This window comes from Patiria miniata, unplaced genomic scaffold (assembly GCF_015706575.1).
Source record: "Patiria miniata isolate m_02_andy unplaced genomic scaffold, ASM1570657v1 HiC_scaffold_7, whole genome shotgun sequence".
Taxonomy (NCBI): domain Eukaryota; kingdom Metazoa; phylum Echinodermata; class Asteroidea; order Valvatida; family Asterinidae; genus Patiria; species Patiria miniata.
Genome location: NW_024037074.1, coordinates 15,580,824 through 15,602,553, shown reverse-complemented (window position 1 = coordinate 15,602,553; position 21,730 = coordinate 15,580,824). Strand labels below are relative to the sequence as shown.

Here is a 21,730-nt window from a genome sequence, read left to right as displayed (position 1 = left end):
TTATACAATTTCTAGAAACTTGGGAGGTCTTTCTGATGTAGCTTGAACTGCACGTTCATTATTAAAACCCACAAGCTGTAGACTAAAATTGCACAAGTAACAGGATTTGTGTTAATTCTCTTCTTATTTGGCAGAGTAACTAACAATAATGACAGAAGAGGTAAAAAGCGAAGAAAAAGGAGTAGTTGGAGATGATGTGGACTTTTTGTATGAAGCAATGTGTAAGTAATGTGTTGTGCTGAGGTTCTGGTTGACCTAATAATGAAATGGTCTGGGAAAAAGCAACTGGGTGGACATAGAGGGCGCACTTTGTAATTATTGTGAATGAAAAACAGTCCTATTCTCAGTGTGACCATGGTGTGACTGAGAATGAAATAAATAATCCCTGTAAATTATTGTCGTATCAATTTGCGTTCACCAGATTTCATTACATTGGGAAACATGTAGAATACTGACGTCATTTCCATGATTTTATTCACCATAGGCCGAATTTGCATTGCAAAAATATACAAATGAAATTAAAAAATTTTAACAGAAAATCATGAAAAATGAACCATGCATTGAGAAATGTTTTCTGCTGTTGTGCTAATTGCTAAAGGTAAAACATTTACCCTCTAATTTTGTTGCTTTCCAATTTTTTCTTTGAAAATATATTAATAGGCCTGTCACAGTCTCACAAAAACAACCACCATTTTGGAAAGATTCTCATATCTGGCCATTGCTAATGACGTTTCCCTTTAGTGACCTATCAGCCATCAGAAAGTGCTTAAGTTATATGCCATAAAAATTCAAATTTAGTAGGTAAAATATTGAAATATTTACTAAGAAAACACTTAGAAATTTTCAGACCAGTCTCATACTAGGTTTGTGCAAAGGGTGACAAGTGATGGCCAGATATGGGAATCTTTCCAAAAAATAATAAACACAAAACAGACAAAGATAAACAAAAAATCCAACACATTGCTTATTGTTCTTCCCGATTTTATGCAAAATAAATGGGTCATCTGATGAAAACATTCGATAACAAAAATTCATTTGCGCGCCAGTTTTCATCTTTTGCTTTGTGTTATCATTCAGCACTCCAGACTCAAGAACTATTGAGTTTTCAGAACATAGGTCTGGGAGCTAGATAAGCAATATGTAAAACATTCCGTGATGTCTGCGCCCACCTGTATATCCCACCTATAATGCTAGAAGCCGGCTTTGAAACATAAACAAATTTGGTTTTCATAAATACAGTATCTCTTGTTTAAATAAAGTCAAATACCTAATTTAAGGGGTTATTTTAATTTCAGATAAGCGAGATCCCAAGAAGCGTCGTGTCAAGCCTGTTGAGCGTCATCTACTCCAGCTGGATTTTGGTATGAGTGACAGTGAGAGTGACAGTGACTTTGAGATTAATGAACATGAAGAACCAGGTAATTTTCTAACTTTCCTTCATACTTTCATTAAGCCAAATCCAGAGGAGGTAAAACTCTCCTATAATTTAGTATTTTGAGCCCTTCAAAACATGTGTTTTTGCCCCCCCCCCCCCAAAATAATAATTTTGACTTTCAACCACGCCAACCATTTTCATGACAGATTCAGCAGGATCAGCAGCTGAGATGGAGGATGGGGACGACGGGAGCAGTGAAGGAGACGGGGAGTTTGACGATGAAGATGAGGAGGATAATGATGAGGAGGGGGATGAGGATTCTGGCCGAGAAGTGACAGACTCAGGCAGTGAGAAGAAAACCAGTATTGGTGAACTCATCACCAAGGCCAGGCTAGGCAGCAGCAAAGTCACTGACAAGGTCAGAGGTCAACTTCGTGGTTCTGCTACGAACAACAATTTTGCTAAACACGGAAAATGTTTGCTTAGCAGAAGTAGGTTACCAGCATGAATGTCATGTAACAAATATTTCAATATTGGCTTCGCCCTTCACCGACGTTTTTTTTTATAAACACCGTATACTCAGTGTTGTCCTTAGTGATTGTGAGAAAAAAATCACTCGGGTGGGACTCGAACCCACAACATCCTGCTACTAGTGTAGAAGTCTTACCCCTGGTCAAAACCAATATTGAAATTACAACACCTCAACGCGAAAATTCCGTCTTATGAATAGTAATGAATAGTGCTTGTGATTGGCACTTAGCTGATTTTTGCTTGAAAAAAATGTGGTCAGTAGTTATTTTCCAAGTGATATTAGGAATGAGAAGATCAGATATATGTCACTCACTTGTACTGTTTTGCCCTTTTTTAGACTGGTTCTGGTGACAAGCCATCAGCAAAGCTGAAGATGCTGATATGTGCAGTCTGCTTAGGGGAAGTGAGGTAGGCTCCTGACAGAAAAATTTGTGAAGGATACTAGATATTTGTATACCATTTTAACAACCTCCCTATTTTTGGAAAGTTGAATTTGGTGCTTAATACAAAAATCCATGAATGTGTTTAACCCTTCCTACAAATAAGCTGTGCTGATTATGCTATATATACAAAATGTCAATCAATATTTGAAGTGTAAAAATACCTTGTTTGTTTGTTTGTTGACAGCATTGACAGTGATGAGATCGTGGAGTGTGACAGCTGTGGTATCGGGGTTCATGAAGGTATGTTTAAACGTTTTTCCCTAAAACTCTTCTTTTTTTCTTTTTAGAAAAGATAATTGATGAAAGACCCTAGTATGTATCGCATCCTATCTCAGGATTTAGGGCAAAGATATCTATCTGTTTGACAAACAGAAATTTTGAGTCTTGTTGTAGACCAATCTCCACAAGTAACACGACAGCTGAGTGGTTTGAGCACCGGAATTGTCCCTCGCAGGTCTTCAGTTTGAGTCCCTATAAGCTCATTTATCAATGCATTTGCTCTAGTGAGCAGGGTCATAGGTTCGAGACCCACCAAGTAAGCCCATGAAGTTACTCAAGCTCTGGGAATTTTTCTTTTCACCTCAATGCTAAGAAGTCATCAAATATGAACAAGTACTTTTTGTAATTGTCTCACAGGTTGCTATGGTGAAATCTTATCGGACTCTGACTCCACCAGCAGCGTACAGACGGCCAGCTCCACTGAGCCATGGTTCTGTGACACCTGTAAAGCAGGCATTGCCAATGCTGTAAGTCCTGTCATTCAACCCTAAACCCCCCCCCCCCCCCCCCAAGATCCTTCGAAATTCTCCAGGACGTTTATGGAGGATTTTGGAGGATTGAGGAAGGTAGAGCACAGCAACAATTACATGACACAGGGCTTGGTGTATCTTGAAGCTTAGTAGGTACAAAGAGTGTGCCATTGGTTTCATACACAGTGGAGGATTTTGGAGCGGGATTGTAATTACCATTACTTAACATGGGGCTTGATGCCCTTGAAAATTTACGTAAAATGGTTGTACTATTGGTTCACTGCACAGTGAAGAATTGCGGAAGATACAGGGAGATTCCTTGCAAATGCTCCTTGAGCGTTTGGGTTAATCAAGTGAATTTGGATGATTGAAATCAGTAGACAATTGGCAGTTTTAGTCAAGCTGCACATTCAGTGTGTTATTCTAGAATACTGAATCAGTTTTCTTGTCTTTTCTCAGACGTGTGAGCTGTGCCCTAACTCTGGGGGGATCTTCAAGGAAACTGATGCTGGAAGGTTGGTAGAAAAGGAATCTTGCACCGCCCCCCCCCCCCCCCCCCCCGAAACTTCTGACCTCAGTTGTGCTTATTTGGATTTAAGAAGTGTGCTAAGATGTACCAGATATAGTGTCATGAGAATGTCTTAATAATGTTTGATTGTTGTTCAGGATCCTGTCCTACCAAAAACTCTTCCAAGGTTATTCCATTGTGTAAGCAACATGAAGAACTCAATGTAATTTTAATAGTAGGACACTGGAATTTTTTAATCAGAATTTGTCTTCCATCTCAGGTGGGTTCATGTGGTGTGTGCCCTCTACGTCCCTGGGGTAGCGTTTGCAGACGTTGAGAAGCTACGCTGGGTCACTCTGTCCGAGATGCCGACAGGAAAGTGGGGCGTCAGGGTAGGTGTTGTGTCATTTTTTTTGGTAGTACTTGTGAACTCAATATTTGATATAACTAAGAAGTACAAAGTTGCATCACGGTTTAACAATAAAGTTAACAAACACAATAGGTGTCAGCAAGCAATGTAAGTGATTTGCCAAAAAGGCTGTGCATGATTTTTCACTGTTTTCTCGAAAAGTGTAATATCCACTGAGATGAAACTTCTACTAGTCAGGTGGCATATGGTCGGAATCGTGACCGACTGGTCCAAAGCACCAAACTTGGCAGATAGATTCTTATAGCCCTAGAGAAGATATTTAGAAGGGGTGACACCTGAAATTCTTTTAGGAAGGGTGCCTAATTTGCATAAATCGTTAATCCCTGCCATGTAATTTATTTATTCCCATATTTGGGTATATTTTTATTTTTTTTATTTTTTTGAAAAGTGTATTTTGGTGATTCTACTTGCATATTCTTATTTCAATAACATTTTGTAAAACATATAAGTGACTGAATAATAAGGAGGACATAGTAAAGAACCAAAATTGCTACTATTTTACCCTAAAGTTACGCTCATTTACCTTTTCCTCAGATATCACCAACTAGTCTCGCCAAACGTGGGTATTGATGAGCTTCAAATTCACAAAGTTACTTACTGGCATAGTTACCCTAACAAAAATAAGTGGGAAATCAAGTGAAAATTGATAACATCTTGATGTTTAGCCCAAAAGACCCAAAAAGGGGAGAAAATGTGGTGTCCGTAAATTGGGCTAGTACGGGAAGGGTAACGTTGGGACTTGAACAAGTTCAACGAAATCCCCCTAAATAAGAGATTATTGTTGTTTACAATAATTTTGTCTACGCCAAAACGTTTTCTCAACAATAATTTTGGGAATTTCCTTGAACTTGTTCCAGTCTTCCATGTTAGGCAACCCTTCACCTACTTGTTGGCCTAATTTATGGACACCTCGTTTTTTCCCAGTTTTTGTTTTCTGGGCTAAATATCACAATGCTATCATTGTTCACATGATTTTGCATAAGGTTTTAATAAGGTAACTGTACCAGTAAGCTACTTGGTGAATTTGAAGTTCATCCATGCTGATGTTTGGCAAGAGTAATAGATGATATCTGGAGACAAGGTAAATGCGCGCAATTTTTGTGCATAATAGTAGCCATTTTGGATCGTTACTATGTCCTCATAATTATTCGGTCACTTATATGATTTGGAAAATGTTATTTAAGTAAAGATATGTAAGTAGAATCCCCAAAATACACTTTTCAAAAAAATAAAAAAAATAGAAATATACCCAAATATGGGAATAAATATATTACACGACAGGGATTAACGATTTATGCAAATTAGGCACCCTTCCCAAACGAATTTCAGGTGTCACCCCTTCTAAATATCTTCTCTAGGTCTATAAGAATCTATCTGCCAAGTTTGGTGCTTTGGACCAGTCGGTCACGATCTTGACGAAAATTAGATCTAAGCCACCTGACTATACAGGTTAGGTTTTGAACAAATATGCTTCTTTGGATTTCGAATAGTGTTATTTTTGGAAATAAACAAAATGCACGAATTGCAAATGATCCTGATGTGCCTTTAAATATTCATGTGACTATTTCACCTAACAGACGTGTGTTTACTGTGAGGATGAGCGATTTAGCCGGACTGGGATATGTATCTCCTGCGATGCTGGGATGTGTCGCAACTACTTCCATGTCACTTGGTCAGTTTAAGTATATTCCACCTCTGAAATCATGTCATGGGGACTGAGTTCGTAGCCCACTCCTCTGTTTAAAAAAATGCAAAAAGTTACTGTTAGAAGGGATAAATTCAATAAGTAATTGGATTCACATGATGCACAATGGATGTATTGTCATAAATAGTGCTTTACTTGTAGGCAACACAATACCATCCATGATTCGTATCACATAATTTTTTTTCTTGTTAAATGAAATATATACCAGCAACTTCTGATACAAGGAAAGCCAATGTTAAGGGCACTCCTTAAAAGCACAAGAGCAGCCAAGAAAAAAAAACACAGTATTTTATTTCTCCTACTCTCGTGTCCCGAATAAGACATTTTTTTAAAAAAGGAATTGGACAGTTGAAATAGTATGAGGGGCCTGTTAAAAAAATAATAAGTAAAGCAATGACCCAAATAGAAGATTTTAAAAAAGAAGTTGGTGTGACACTTTTAAACGAAAGTTTTTTGTGTCTTTTTTGCAGTGGTCAGCGTGAAGGAATCTTGTCTGAAGCGTCCCCAGAAGAAGTAAATATAAAAAGTTTTTCTAAAAATGTTGTAACAGAAAATTGAGGATAAAATGTAACGCGGGTTGTGAAATAAAAGTGAGATACAATTGAAGCATTTCAGATAATTTTGGGTTTTTGAAAACATGGGACAAGGAGGTCCCGATCAGTGTTTTAGTCGAGTCCATCACAAGTCCTACAGTCTCAAGTCAAGTCACGAGCCCTTCCAATAAAATGTGACAAAGGTATTCCTTTGTCATTGTTCATCCCCTGTTTCTTGTGACTAGACTTGTGACTAGACTTGTGATTGAATCCTCTTCGACACATGGTGTGGACGTACTTTTTCAAGGTTCTTGCTCTACTGTGTCGTGTATTACTCCCACAGGACATAGCTGATCCATTCTACGCTTACTGCAAACTCCACGTAGAGAAGTCCAGCATGCGCTACCGCCGCCAGAACTACCTGGCCATCCAGTCTCAGCTGAAACGATTCAAAGAGCGGAAACCGGACGACCCAATCAGCCAGGAACGTATCACCGAGAAACTCAAACGATGGCAGGACAAGTACAAGGCGTCCAAAGTCAAGAAACCTAGCCCTTGGGTTCCTACTGAAAAGGTCAAGAAAATGGTCGAATTGTTTTTTGAACTCCATGGGCATTTTATTTGTATTTCTCCCCTTGCACCTTTTGAGCTTGTTATAACGTTTGACCATTTTAGCCTTTATAACTATGTAATAATCTTTAACCCTTATAACCATTATAACCTTTGAACCTTCATGACTTTTGACCTTACAGGTCCCTCGTCTCCTGACCACCAGTCCTTCGGCTATCCGTCACCTGATGAAGAAGGCCGAACTCCTGGGAATTAACACGGAATCCCAGCACCAAACCCACGTCAAGGAGTCCAGCGATGTACGCAGGAAGTGGCACATACCACCGGCGTTCACCGGCGAGTTTGTCAACTATTATCTCGGTCAGTGGTCCGCAGAGTGCTATTATCTTTTAAGCAGTGTTTGTACCCTTGAACATCATTTCCCTGAAAAGCATTCTGTGAGCAAACATTATGGATACCTTACTTTGTTTTGTTTTGCAGACCGAGATGTTCGGATGTCCGGTCTCAAGAACAGACTGGGCGAATCGATGCGAGTCAATGAACGTTTGCAGGCAGAGCAGGTCACACTGAGAGGCCTCTATGACAAGGTGGGACTTTCAAATTCTGTTCAGACAGATTCATGAACACAAATGGTGACAAAATGTGCTTAAGAAATCAGTTGAAAAAGTAATGGAGGCTCAGTACAAAAGAAGTGGTGATACTGAGGAAAAACTGTACAGGGGATTCCCCTCATTCTCCTGTTATTAAACAAATAATTGTGCAAATGTGCTAAATTTCCAGAAGTAGGTATCCAATACCTGTAGTGAAATAAACACCGTCAAGCATCAAGCCCCGTGTAAAATTACATTGGTTGGGCTCAACCCTTTCCTCAATCCTACAAAATCTTTTAAACCTCTTGATAGACTTTGAAGGATCTCATAGGGTTAGGTGTTAATTTTTCAAATCTACCCCTTTTCAGCTTTCCAGCGAAGTGGAATCCTTACGCATCAGCACTGCCAAGCAGAGGATGGAAGGCCAGTCGCTATGGAAGATGCTGGTCACCATGGGGCTCAAGAAACAGCCCATGCCGGAGGCTATCAAGAGCCCTCGGGCTAAGAAGATACCGACCAAGAAAGAGGGGCCGAAGTCACCCGCAGTCATACACTAGTAAGCTGTGCATTATTATCAGCATTATTATCTACATTCTTCTCTTATGTGGTCTGTACACCATGATTATGGTAAACCACAGATTTATTTTGGAGTCATATAGGATAAGTGAAGGTAACAGTTAAGTTTTTTTAAAGAATTTCATGTTGATTTTGATCTATCCTCAAGTTGTGGCATATGTGAGCAGTCGACAGACCAGCACCAACTGGCTCTGTGTGATACCTGCAAGAAGCATTATCACCTGGGTTGCTTGGATCCACCGCTGAGCCGTATGCCCAAGAAAACTGCCTTCAGTGGATGGTAAGACTTAGCAGTCGATTGATGGATACGAATAGACATAGAATGATTGACTCCGCAGACTCCGTGCACAAATATCCCATCAATGATTACAAAAGGTAGGAGAGACCGCTGGGAAGGACTCATTACCATGACACCTGACGCTCACCCAAAGATGCTATGGGTATGTTTTTATTTGCAGTGAAATGAGTTTTGTGTTCTGAATGTCATATGCGTAAGCTAGTGTGTACCTGTTCTACGTAACCCCCAAGGACCGACACACAAAGGGAGAACAACAGATCCTTTCAGTCCTCGGGAGTTGGGTCTTTTGTTGAAAATGGTCCTCTGTAGTAGGTTTGTGTGCTTAGTCTATGGGAGCGTGTTATATTACAGGGATAAAGGGAAACACAAAGCATTGTCCTCGGGAGTATAGTAAAACAAGAGTGCGTGTGCACACATTGTGACACCACACTGAAGCTCTCGTGAGTGGTGGCACAGCGCCACCTACTGTGCATGCACGGAGTCCAATGCCGAATCCCCAGTCATCGTAGAAGCTTTGTGCCAACTACCGTTCAGAATAAATGTGAGGCTTTGTGGTCAGTGATTTACTTTCTGGGTTAGTCTATGGGCTCCGTGCGGAGAACAAGAGAGGGCGCCTTTTTTTTTACTATCGTCAAGAGCCCAGTGGACAGGACACAACTTTTATTTGAATGTGCACTGAGCCATAGCTTCTTTGGGTGAGCGTCAGGCGTAGTCAGCAAAGAGTTTGGAAGTCTCTCCCAGTGGTCTCCCCCAACTCTCTCGTTCTTACCGTTGAGGGGGTACTTGTGCACAGAGCCCATATATCGTGGTTGCAACCTTCCACGTTCATATGGCCCAAAACAAAAAACTGCATCACAACTGGGATTTTCAGACTTAACCTCACTTCATAGTATCACGTACTGGATGATGAAAAGTCTTAGCCTTTCAAGTGGTCAGCCTTGGGATAGGGTCAAACAAGACTCCAACGAATATTTGGCCTGATCACCTGCCTTTCCTTCTCTCTCCGTAGGCAATGCTCGGAGTGTGTCACCTCCTCCAGTGACACCTCCATGGCTGAGACAGTGGAAGGCGAAGACGGTGACGAAGCAGTGAGACGCAAAAGACGAATCATCCGAGAACCTAATAAATTCACCCCTCCCGTCGATGGCAAAGGCAGTCAGAAAAAGGTGAGGCAGAGAGACAAACCCGTCTGGAAACTGTTCCTCAAAACATCGTCATGTAGTTTACCTTATCTACATCTCTTGGTGTTTGAGATAATTATTTATTGTTCCTGTTCTGTTGATTCCTTAGTTGGCCTCCAAGGGGAAAAGAAAAGGCAAGAGAGGTATGAAACGGAAACTGAAACTGGCTAAGGAGGAGGCAGAAGATGAAGATGGCAACTCGGTCAAGGATGAGGTGAGTTAATTTGTTTCTGTGAAGAACGATGATTTTTGTATACAAAGCTGCTGAATGCATTTGGGTTTATGTACTGCATTTAATATAAAAAAATGTGGATTATGTTAGAGAGTGTAAGATAAACAAGGTCATATATATATTACCTTCACACTAGAACAATACTTGCTGTCTAATAAACTGCTTGAATGCATGATTTCTGACAGAATGAACCACCCAAGGCAAAACGAGAGCGCTCAACCCAACGCAAGCTGCCGGTACGAGAAACCAAGGGGACGTGCTGCAAATGCAACAAAGAGGGCGATACTAACAGCATCGTCAGGTGGGTCACTTCTCTCCCCTACCCCCACCCCTACCCCCAAATTCAAAGGAAACACCCCTAACACCGTTTTGTTTTTGGTTTTGTTTTTTGTTATGCTTTTTTTTTTCGGTGTAGATGTGACCAATGTAAGAAGTTCTACCATTTCAGCTGCCTGGATCCTCCGTGTAAGAAATGTCCCAAGAAGTTTGGCTACATGTGGTACTGTACAGACTGCGACACTGGCTCTTCAACGGTAAGCATACAGTAACAGGAACTTTGATATATCGAATGATTCTCACTAATTAACGTACCTTGAGCAGACCATCATCCTTGACTGTAGGGGTGCAAGTAAGGTATCCATTAAAAGCCGATAAAGCAACTTTCATAGGCAACCATATTATAGTGTTCAAGTTTATAATTTTAACATATTGCTCCATTTTCTGGGATGACCTTTTTCATTGATACACCCTGTGGGAGAAGTACAACTCTCGTTATGAATGACAACTGCGCTTCAGTAAGTTTGAGAGTCATGTGATTGATCACACGCAAAATGACAGTTGGTGTCTCGAATGAGGTGGTATTATGGCAATGTTTGATTTTTCTTTCTAGGAGGAAGAATGTGAGGATCACCAGGAGCAAGATGATGAACCAACCACACCCGACAACAAGCAACCAGCCACACCCGACAACAAGCAACCAGCCACACCCAGCAACAAACCAACTAAAGGGAAATCGGCGACTGGGAATTCAAAGACGGGTTCCCCTGGTAAGAGCAGTCCGGCAAGTACCAAAATCAGCCCAAACGGGGAGAACAAAGGTAGCCCAGATGGGAACAAGGCTAACATGGGTGCAAGTACCTGTAGCCCAAATGGGAACAAGCTCAACCCAAATGGGAACAAGTCCAGCCCAAATGGGAACAAGCCGAGCCCAAATGGGAACAAGCCGAGCCCAAATAGGAACAAAGCCCGGAAGGGAAATGGGAGCCCCAGGGGAAGCAAAGCAAGCCCCAACAACAAAACTCCCAACGGCAAGAAAGGAAGCCCAAATGGTACTAGTAGCCCAAGTGAGAATAAAGCTAGCCTGGCTGGCAGTAAAGCCAGTTCGGGGAAAGGCAAAAATAGTCCAGGGGGAAGGAGATCTAGCCCAGCTGGGAGTAAGGAAAACCAGGCTAGCGACAGCAAAAGTCCTGCTGCTAACAAGCGAAGCCCTCCAAAGAAGTAAAGACAATTCCGAAAATAGAATCCCATAAAAATACAAAATAAATGTTTTAATAGTTTGAAATGTTGGCTGCTTTCTGTCAATTTTTACTTAAGCAAATCTTTTCCAATTTACAATTGAGCAAATCTTTTCCAATTTTGTTTTTTAAGAACTGATATCCACATTGTCAGACTTTGTTTTAATTTATAATTTTCAACGCTTTTAATTTGATATATTTCATGTGTAAACTTCCAGCAATTATTGACACGACATTAAGATAATTACAATAATGGTCAATTCAAATAAAGGTCAAATTTTGCAATTTATTCATTGATTAGAAACAGAACATGGCTGTGTCCCACTTCTTTACAAAAACTGCATGTTGTTGACACAAACAAGGCAGACATTCTCTAGGAAAAAGCAAAAGACAACTTGAGAAACATACGTCAACAATATGAGAACAAAATATCGCAAAGACACTTTGGTGGCCATTTTGTCATTTGTATTTATGTGCATTAAACTTACTTAGGTGTAAAAGCTGCGAATGCCTCAAACATGCTACGAATGTGTCTTTTTCTGTGTCAAAGCCTGGGACGAGTTTTTGCCTTGACATGGTCCACACACATCTGCAAAGCTGACAACATCCTTGTAGTTGCATGCCAACCCATTAACACCTGCAACTACATTATATTACATTATATTTGTTTACTGAACAATCCCACAGTGCTGGGGCAGGTTGGGGCAGTACAGGAAGTAACAGGCAGGGCAGGTGGGGTGGGCAGTTGCGTTCCAATCGCATTATGTTTATCGTGTTCACGAGTTCACTAGTCGTATTATAGCAATCTTATTGCCTGGTAACTCGTATTCACCAGTGGTGAACTGGAGGCAGAATTTTCTTCTCGAGTTCACGACTTGATGAAAATACTAGCGGGGTCAATGTGCATGAAGGCCTGTGTGCGTGCGTGTTGGCGAGTAGCAATAGAATGCAACCCACTCGTGAACTAGGAGTAATTCATGGTTAACTCGATAAACACGACGCGCTTGGAACACAGCATAACAGGCAGGGCAGTTTAGGGCGGTACAGGGAGTAACAGACGGAGCAGTTTTGGACGGTACAGGGAGTAGGCAAGGCGTTTTGGGATGGTTTGGGGACAGACGAGTTAAAGTGCGGCATATAACCCTATATATTCAGGGTACAGCACTGATAATGGCATCTACCACTAAAAAATACTAATAATACAAGAGAAATCCTTTTTTGGTTACACAATTTACTCCATGCTTCACTTGCCAAATAAGCTTGCCATAAAAAGATACTCTTGTGTTTAAACATACATTACGTAATTTTTGTTTTCAGTTCTTGCCTTCTGTTTACTTCAGACTGTGATGACTTCACAAGATATTGTTAAGTGGATGAAATTTTGGAGTCTGGAGTTAAGATACTGAATATGTACATGTGAACAATTTAGAGTTGTTAGTCAAACAGTAGATATATCTTGTTCGCAATTTAATAAAATAAACTCTGCCAAAAATTGGCATAAACAAGACTTCTATCATTTACAGTCATACTTTCAGTACAACTTTGGTAAGTGTTACAGTTTAGAAATATTAGCATTTAGACAGCAAACTACAAAAGCAGTCAGTTGTTTGATTACGCACTTAAAAAGTGCTTTGGTTTTCACTCATAGGAATCAGAAAAGCTTTTTGTGCTCACTAGCTTTAGATTTGAATTTGTAGAGAAATTTATGTCACAAAAAATGTTTTGTTCTTGTAACACTGTCGTAGTGCTGTTATAATGTGAAATGCATTTTAATAAATGCCTCGAAATTCACAGTAAGTATATTTGTACTTTATTTCTTTGTGCTAGCTTTTCAAGTTCCCTGTTTACCACTAATAAAACTTACATACAATTGTATCTTTAATGCACTTAAAGGTTCCATTACCATGCATAAAACACTCAGGTTGTCCTTGCGACGACACAGAACAGTCGGTGACTGATTTTTCAGCATCAAGCTGCGCCTGAGCTATGACCGCTGGTAACATACATTCGCCAATTTTTTACGACCTGAATGTAACCGTGACGATACTTCAGATGATTGGCATCAGTTGGCGCTCAAAAAAATTTAACAGTTGCAAGTAAAAAAAAAAAGTCAACTTCTGCGCCACACCAGAACGTGTTTCCGACAAGCGGGGATCAATCGCAGTCTACCCGTGTGAATTTACAACATCGTGCGTGCATCTGTTAGCAAAGTTGCAACTATTTTGTGTCGAGATGCTGCTTGTTCCACGAGAATATCACAATTTTCTCACAATTCCTACTTGATGCTGACTGTTCCGTTGCGGCGCAAGCATATCGCAGGTCGACCTGAGGGCGCCCTAACGTTGGGCACAGATGTTGCAAGTAAACGTATGTCAAATTAAAATTAATCAAACTAAAAATTGCACTTAATTATAATCTTACAGCAATTGAAATGATAATTCAAATAATAATTCTAGAACTTAGAATTTGTTAGTTTGACATATGGCCATACCCTAAATTGAGCCATTTATGGTCATTATACAACAGTATACGTCTATAATAAATGTTATAAATAATTTACAATCCCCTCTCAACGCAGTCTAACAACACCCCCCCCCCAACCGCAATCCTATTTTTACTATGAAACGACTAAGGGTTGGTTGACATCAGATGACACACATGAGTCTGAACTAACTGATCCTGGGGACATGGGACGAACTCGCTGCAAAATCAAGAAAAGATAAGATAAATTACATTTGAGCAATTGCGTAAATTCGTACGTACATCTCGGACACTTTTATGAGCTGCTGTTGGAAAAGTGAATGTGATACATCACTAATAATGTGACGTCTAATGAGTGGAAAACAATTACAGACCAAAGTAGGGTACCACCACCTTAACGACTGTGTACATGTACATCGTGTGGTTGGACATACATTGGATTTTACGGGATCGCCCATTTATCACTTGGAACATGCTGAGAACATGCTTGTTCCAAGGAAAATGATGGACAACAACGTCAGTTACTTTAACAAAAAAACCAACATTTTTATACAGAGTGGAAGTTGATGACCCACTTAAATGATTGCACAAGCCTTGGAGAAGCACCACACACAAAAATGGAAAAAAAAGTTTTGGGGTGACAATTTCAGAAAGCCAAGTGGAAGGAAGGTACAACTTACATAAAGGTGGGTATCAGAGTCAAGCATACCAGAGCTGGAGGTCTCAGTCGATCTGACGCTCATCTACCGAAAAGGGGACAGTAGGGATAAGAAGGTGGCCAGAGAGAGGGAAGGGGGGGGGGGGGATGATGCGTGCAGTTCGGGTGTGGCATGCAAAGGATGAATGCACATGGTCTGGGTTTTGAATGAATACTATGTTGAATTGTCTTAACTACCTTAAAAAGCGTTCATGATGAGCTAACAGTCTAAACTGATCCATTGAGCCCCAACCACTGCACGTCACACTCATTTTTAAGTGACGTGCGGAAGATGAACTTGCTCAGCTTTTCATTTTTTGACACGTCGTTAAATGCAACCTTTAAACAGCCATAACTTGTCAATGAAATGTCTGATTGAAGTGCAACAAACTATTGTAGGAAGAATATTATTCTCTTTCCTGCCAGCCCCCATTTCGACCTCTGCCCAGTTCTGTCTCATTTGACCAGAACGCCATCCTAATGAATCTAAAACCAACGATGAAGCCGAAGCTGATGACCTAACCGTGATTTCACAAACACCTTACGACACGCACCTGTGATGTGAACGACCCCGCCAAGGGAATCAAACTCTGCGTTTCCTCCTTGTCCCTCTGTATTGACCTCTGACCTCTATCGCTGTCCGAGCGGACGTACAATGAAGAACTGGACGCGGCCGAGGTTGGACTTGGACTGTCGCACTGCCGGCTGCTGTAGGACTGATCCAAACTCCTAACACTCTCTCTGCAATTCAGAGAGAAAAACGAGTTTCACTTCAAATTCCTTAGAGGACGGTACCCCTCGGTAACGGTATCAAACTGTGTGTCCTAGAATAGTCTACGAGAATTTCTGTCCTTCATACTTCTAAAATCTTGCAGTAACCTTTGTGCTGCAAGAATTAATTTCATCAAACTTACTCGTCTGGGGAAGGCATCTCATTTGGAAGTAGCGCCAGATGAAGATTGTCCAGTGAGATGGACTCTGGTTGGTCTAGGAGAGCTAGGGTGGACGGCGTCACATCAGATCCTGGTGCTGGGGGATTCCACTGGCCCTTAATCAAGTGTTTCTCGAGACTTACACGAGCCATCTGCCTGGCTTCCTCTAACTCAACTCTGGGATGCGGAAAAAAATCAAATTAAACATTAGAAAATTCAGTTTGTGTCTCCAGCTTCGCAGGAGATTTACATATCCAATATTTTTGGGGACTCTTGCTAGATACGGGTCTATTTTCTCTTTCAGGATTATTTAATTCTTAATATGAGGCCAAAATTTAGAGTATTTTTCGTGTGGTTTGGATATTAAAAGGTTTCTGATTTGGAGATGACGCAGGGGTCTTAAGATCCCCCATAGACTGCTTTTCACCACGCTTGGAAACAGAAATTCTTAATTCTCATTGTAGGTAGGACTCTGAATATCTGGACAAAATGTGTGTCAAAATATTCACATTTTTACACTGTCCTTAATGTCTGTTGACCTTAATTGTTTATTAATTTATGATTATTCAGCAATTGGCTGGGATAGCCCAGGAAAATCTTTTGACTTATATTCCAGTGGGTTCCCTTATTTTGTGACATCACTGTGCTAATGCATACATGTGTTTTACTTTTGGCTCGGTGACTGAATAATGGATTCGATGTCGTGAAAAGTCCTGTCCTTTGCAAAATGAATACTGCGGCTGTATCGGACTTTGGCCCACGTCTGAGTGACATGGCTACAGCTTGCATTTACACGTGACATGGAATCTGCTGAAGCCGCTTCCTATAGACACTGTGTTACAGCTAGCCGTAGCCACCCAATTTGGACACAGCCTTACACTTTGGCCTGCAGCTGTATGATCGTCTTCTGTAGTTGCTGGTGTTCGTGCCGTGCCATCTGATCGGTGTGCTTCAGTGCTTGTTGGAGGTGTTTACATTCCGTCTTGCTGCTGGCTAGCTGGCGATCCCTTTGCTGAATCGTGTCTTCCAAATAGTCCTAAAAATAAGAAATGTGACATAAACTGCTTAACCAAAATGAACAAGCACATTTAATTTCCGAACTGCACCTACCGAGTATCGTATTTCTGTATTAAATTTAGAATGTACTTACGATACAACATTTGACTGCACACAAATACTTTTGGCAAATGGCCAGTGAAGGTTGGATATCTAATTTGAATTTCATCATCTGGTGTGTCACTTGTGCAACATTTGCCCTCCCTCTAGCAATTATAGCCAGCTCACTGATGTCTGTGGATACCTTTTGAGCACAGACTGCTCGGAACTGCTCCTGTAGTCTTGTGTATTTCTCGTCGGCTGTACTGCCAGCCTGGCTGCGGCTGTGGCTTTCAGACGACCCCTCAGTTCCATTGGTCTCACAAGCCACAGCCTGTAAGCTGCATGTATCGCTGCGGATTTCTTCATTTCTACAAAAGCAAACCATGAGTATTTTAAACATCAAATTGTACATCGCCAGAAAAGTGTATCCATGAGTTCAACATTTTCATCAAAACCAATTTTCTATTATCTGATTAATCCTGTATGCTCATTGCTGGTGCGGCCTAGAGGTCAGAGTTTGTGACTCGTGATCAGAGGGTCAGGGGTTCGAATCCAGCTGCTGGTCATATGTTGTGTCCATGGGCAAGCCACTCTACCCCAACTTGCCTCTCTCCACCCAGGAGTATAAATGGGTACCGGCATTAGCTGGGGAGTAACCTGCAATGGACTGGCATCCCATCCAGAGGGAGTAGCAATATTCTCAGTTATTTCATGCCGAGGAAACCGGAGATAAACGTTGGCATGATGGGCCATATCGGCTCATGACAGACTTTACTTTTTACTTACTGTTCACTGCTATCTTAAGAGACAGTCTTCACAGAATTCATTGGGCTAAACCCACAAACTTCAGAAAACAACACCACAAAAATACAAACCCCAAAAAATTTTTTTAATATGACATTAATATGACATTGTTTAATTATTTCTAAAAATCTTTGGATGGAATAATTCCTTTATTTTCCTACCTTAAGAGAATCTGCAGATATGATGAGTAGTCGATGACATGCGCCACACCAGTCTCAAGTTTCTCACCTCTGAGGCACGAACTGCCAAAAAAAAAGTGAAGACGCTTTAAATTTGAGACAAAAATGCAACGGAGGGCACACTGAAGCGTTAGCCTTCAATTCTACAGCCACATTTGTAACAGAACTATGTGTTGTTATACTTCTTCACCAATTAGTAATTTGTTTTCCTTTTTAGTTACTTAGCTGATGTATTACAATTTGGTCAGTCATACCTGAAATCAATCGTGTTCAGTTTCTCCAGCTCTGCCGCTACTAGTTGTGCTTCCTCAGACCGCATAAAGGCACCTTCCCCAAAGAAAGCTCTGCGGGAAAAGATTCAGTAAAAACATGAAATTTCATTGTCGATATCGGGTAATCTCCCAATAAACATCCTTGATTAAAAGCCCATGCTGGTCAGTCAGGTAAATTTGATCATTTCTTGACTGGTAACCATCCTCGCTCACGGACCACAACCTCTTCACCCCCCCCCCCCTTTTTTTTGGGGGGGGGAGGTGCTGGGGCAAAATTTACTTCAATATTACCCATCTGAATTCTTTTTAGCTTACTTCAATGCTTTCTCGTCTTTCAGCGTGTGCTGGATGTACTCCGCCAAGCGTTTCTCCATCAGAGCAGAACGAATCCAGGCTCGTCCCTGTTTGATAGTAACAATACAAGTCTTAAAGCAAAACCAGAATAAAACTCAGGTAATGAGTTTCATGGAAGCTACAGACTCTATTGCCTATATGTTTGCCTTGGAACCCCTTTGAAATATGTCCGTAGATTCTTGTGGGGTACGACACAAACATGAATGCAAATCTGTCAAAACTTCTTAGTCCTGGAGTCAACTGACAACATTTGGTAATAGCCACAAATACAAGTTGACTTTAGCCATGATAAACTGCAGGCAAAACAGATTTTGTGGCTTCCATTGGGATAATTATAAAGCACCTATAATTATTTAATTTAGTTATCACCATTTAATACATGTAGTTAAAACATAACTGATAAATAAAATATGGTGTCAGAAGTGGGATTCAAACTCACATAAAGTCTCCAGTAGCAGCTTGTCTACAATGTGAATGCACTTGCATTCATAACTCAAATCAGACTAGTGACCCAGTTCTAGTCTCCATGACCCAGCAGACAAATTACCCCCAAAAGAAATGGGCGTAGTCCCCGTGGAATGCAAGGTGACCCCGTCCCACTTTAGTCCGGGCTTGCACCCTAGGGCATTTCTGGCGATAACAAACTCATTACCAAGACAGTCATCTAGCATTTAGGAGGCAGAGGTTCTGAGTCCAGGTGATAGCTATCATTGACATTTTTGGGAGGTTATGGAGGAAGTCTGACCAGACAGCAGGAACATAAGTTGAACCCCCATTGCTATGAGTAAGAACGAAATGTGCAACTAAATTCAGCCTTCCTGCTATTGCCCACAGCATATACATTTTTATCCAGTCAATGTTTATGTAGTTGGTATCGTCATACCTGAAGTTCACATAATGTCAGGATGACGTACTCACCAATTTTTTTTATCAACTTTCTATTAAACTTCTCTAGCATATTTGCACTTTGCACATTTGGACCACTTTTTTTTTACATTCCTAGTGCATATTTCCTCCGATACAGAACAAAGAATATAATATGGATGTGATAAAAACCTTGAACGAAAAAGTTTAAAGGTACGTAAGATCACTTGTTTTTGTCCATTTGTTTTTTGTTTAATGCAACAAAATTGCTCAAAATTTTAAATGGGTGCATAACATCTAAACTGTTGAAGTTTTAGCTCAGTGGGTACCATAAGGTATGAGAAAACAGATACAAATATACAGTATGCACTACTGTTCGTGTCTTGTAACTGGATTCTGTTGCTAACGCGTGTAGTTTTCAATACAATTTCAGGCAGAAAAATATTGGATCTCAAGTCCATCACAAGTCCGTCAGAAGTAAATCACAAGTCTTGGCACAAGTAAAGGGAATGAACAAAAACAAAGCAATGCCTCTATCACAATGACTGTATTCGGGACAGATGACTTGCGATGAACTTGTGATGACTTGTGATGACTTGTGAACATTGCAATCTGACCTTTGCCTTTGGTTTCTTAGCGTCCTCCATGTTGGCGATGTTATCGATGCAATTATGGGGGAGCGAGCTGCAGGCCGCACTGATAAAATCCCAGAATTCCCTGGGCTCCTCCAGACCAAACCAGGAAATCTGGCCTAAGTTGGGAAATGAAGACAAATGGTTTGTTTCATGAACAAACACAAAACATGAACTCCCTTTGAAATTTACTATGAACCTACATGAATCATCTAAAATGCACTTGAGTGCACTTTCTCAATTTTTATGGTATTCATATGAAATACTTGTACAAAAAGCAAGAAACTAATTTGATCTAAGGAAAAGTCTGTGACAGAATCCCTGATTCTACTGCCAAGTTTGGGACTGAGTCTGTGAATTTACCTTTGAGTCTGTGACTCAAGATGTGCTCCAATATTGTTGCAAGATTCTTGAATTCATCACAGGAATCATCCACACCTTCAGAATGCGCTCTCTCAACAAGACTTCTTATTGCTAATCTGAATTGAAATATTTAAAAATGTCTAATAATTTGTTGTCAATTTCATTGTACACTCTGCAGACAATTACATAAACAGCCAATTTCCTTTTACAATTCAGATGCTCAAACACTTGGATTTTTTGCTCAAAAATTCTACTTTTTGACCTTTTGTGTAGTGCAGCTACCTTGGAAGGTTTTTTTTAATTTTAATTCAGTGAGCGCAAAAAAGGTCTACTCATAAATATATTGTGGAACATAGGCATGTCACCCCCAAGATGTCCGTCATGCAAAGGGTCTACTGCATCGAGAGCATTCTGAAGAGCAAAATGGCAGGCAAATTATAAACGGACAAAACCTGCCTGCAGATACACAGCAAGTTCTTCCTGTGCAGCGCCATCTGCTGTCGTATCTCCTCCAGCTTCTCGGCCGAGAAGTGGTTCATGGCGCCCTCACTGGTGCGACTGCAACTACCGTTGTCCTCCTGGAAATACAATGCTGGGTCCAAACCGTTGCGTTCTCTGTGTTTTTGTCGTACTCGCCTCACCAGACTTTGCATCCAGAAATCAGATTGTGTACTTCAGTGGAATCGCCGACTGGTTCTTGGTAAATGAAACGAAATAACGAGATGTTTTTAAAATAAAAAATTAAAAGACACTATTCAAAAATTTCCAAGAATAATGAAATGTGTTTTTTGGGCAACATTAAACGATTATTAAACTTTGTACACAAGTTAAACAATTTTTAAATGTCTCTATAGTGATCCATCAGGCTCAGCAAAACAAAATAACAGTTTGTCGTCCAGGTTTTTTTTTAAATGAAGGAGGTGGGCACTTTTTTTGCCTTTTTTTTTTCGAGAAGGGAAGATTTTCCGCGTCTATTTTCTCAATTCTTTTGCAGATACAAACTGGTGTCCAATGGAGTCATAACCTTGTTTTAGTTTCTACATAGATACAATTTTTTGTTGCAAACAAATTAAAAACATATTGACATAAAACAAAAGACAATATATTGCAAACGTATGAATATAACAAACCAATCTTTAAAAAAGGAGGCGGGCAGAAAAAAAAGATGCGGGCTGGGATAAGTAACCCCCATTCTTGTTTACTTGGCCTAACCTTACTTTTTCAACTCCTTAGGTAACAATAAAATATTTCCTCATACAAAAAAGGAGTAATTTTTACTTATTCTCAACTACTCCCCTGATCCCCTTTTCTCGTTAATCTCCCGATTGCCTGATTTTATGATCCCAATAAATATTATGTTCCGCCAAAACTTACATTACAATGCTAAATAATGTAGAAAAGACTGTCAGACAGTATTTTTTTTAACTTGGTTCACAGAGTTGTTTGTCTATGTCAGTGCAGTGTCAATCACTGTCTAATTATTTTTTTCAGTTTCAAATGAAACATGTTTAATCATGTTCAGTCGATCATGAGTTAAATCAGTTAATTACGAATATCACATATTTTCAATAATTGTAACAAATATCGTGTGTTGAACTGTAATGTTCATTACTCATTACTTCATACTATAATGGTGGGATTTTCCAGTCGCGACGTCACAAGTCTTGTCATGAAATTCTTCGCAGAAACATGTTTATTATTCGAGTCAGCTGCTTTAGTCTGGTACCACTGATATCATCCGCACTTATTCATATCGATTGTATTTAGCGGCCTAAGATCTCAGACCTCAGTTTTGTTTCACCTTTGACCCCGAATTAGA

The 21,730-nt window shown here is 40.4% G+C and overlaps 2 protein-coding genes across 3 annotated transcripts; one reads left to right on the top strand and one right to left on the bottom strand.

Moving 5' to 3' along the window:
* The first annotated feature begins 56 nt into the window (after positions 1–56).
* Positions 57–13,028, top strand: LOC119745980 (PHD finger protein 14-like). The gene is made up of 20 exons (XM_038222718.1): positions 57–221; positions 1,296–1,418; positions 1,582–1,793; positions 2,244–2,314; positions 2,534–2,589; positions 2,986–3,095; positions 3,558–3,613; positions 3,887–3,998; positions 5,614–5,708; positions 6,212–6,254; positions 6,618–6,848; positions 7,027–7,204; positions 7,325–7,431; positions 7,803–7,990; positions 8,159–8,290; positions 9,318–9,474; positions 9,599–9,703; positions 9,907–10,022; positions 10,137–10,254; positions 10,611–13,028. Exons 1-20 carry the CDS (start codon positions 149–151, stop codon positions 11,220–11,222), a joined length of 2,895 nt encoding a protein of 964 aa, XP_038078646.1. The 5' UTR covers positions 57–148; the 3' UTR covers positions 11,223–13,028.
* Positions 13,029–13,834: 806 nt separating this feature from the next.
* Positions 13,835–21,645, bottom strand: LOC119745984 (RUN domain-containing protein 3B-like). 2 transcript variants are annotated; one of them, XM_038222721.1, is made up of 13 exons: positions 21,531–21,645; positions 20,368–20,607; positions 19,912–20,027; positions 19,534–19,667; positions 18,014–18,099; positions 17,681–17,770; positions 17,409–17,489; positions 16,646–16,811; positions 16,224–16,381; positions 15,328–15,522; positions 14,968–15,154; positions 14,397–14,459; positions 13,835–13,936 (listed from the first exon to the last, which is right to left on the bottom strand). In XM_038222721.1, the coding sequence occupies exons 2-13, from the start codon at positions 20,562–20,564 to the stop codon at positions 13,853–13,855; spliced, it is 1,557 nt and encodes a 518-aa protein (XP_038078649.1). In that variant the 5' UTR covers positions 20,565–20,607; positions 21,531–21,645; the 3' UTR covers positions 13,835–13,852. The 2 variants fall into 2 exon arrangements, with proteins under 2 accessions (XP_038078649.1, XP_038078650.1); XM_038222722.1 differs by having other exon boundaries at positions 21,538–21,644.
* Between the last annotated feature and the right edge of the window lie 85 nt (positions 21,646–21,730).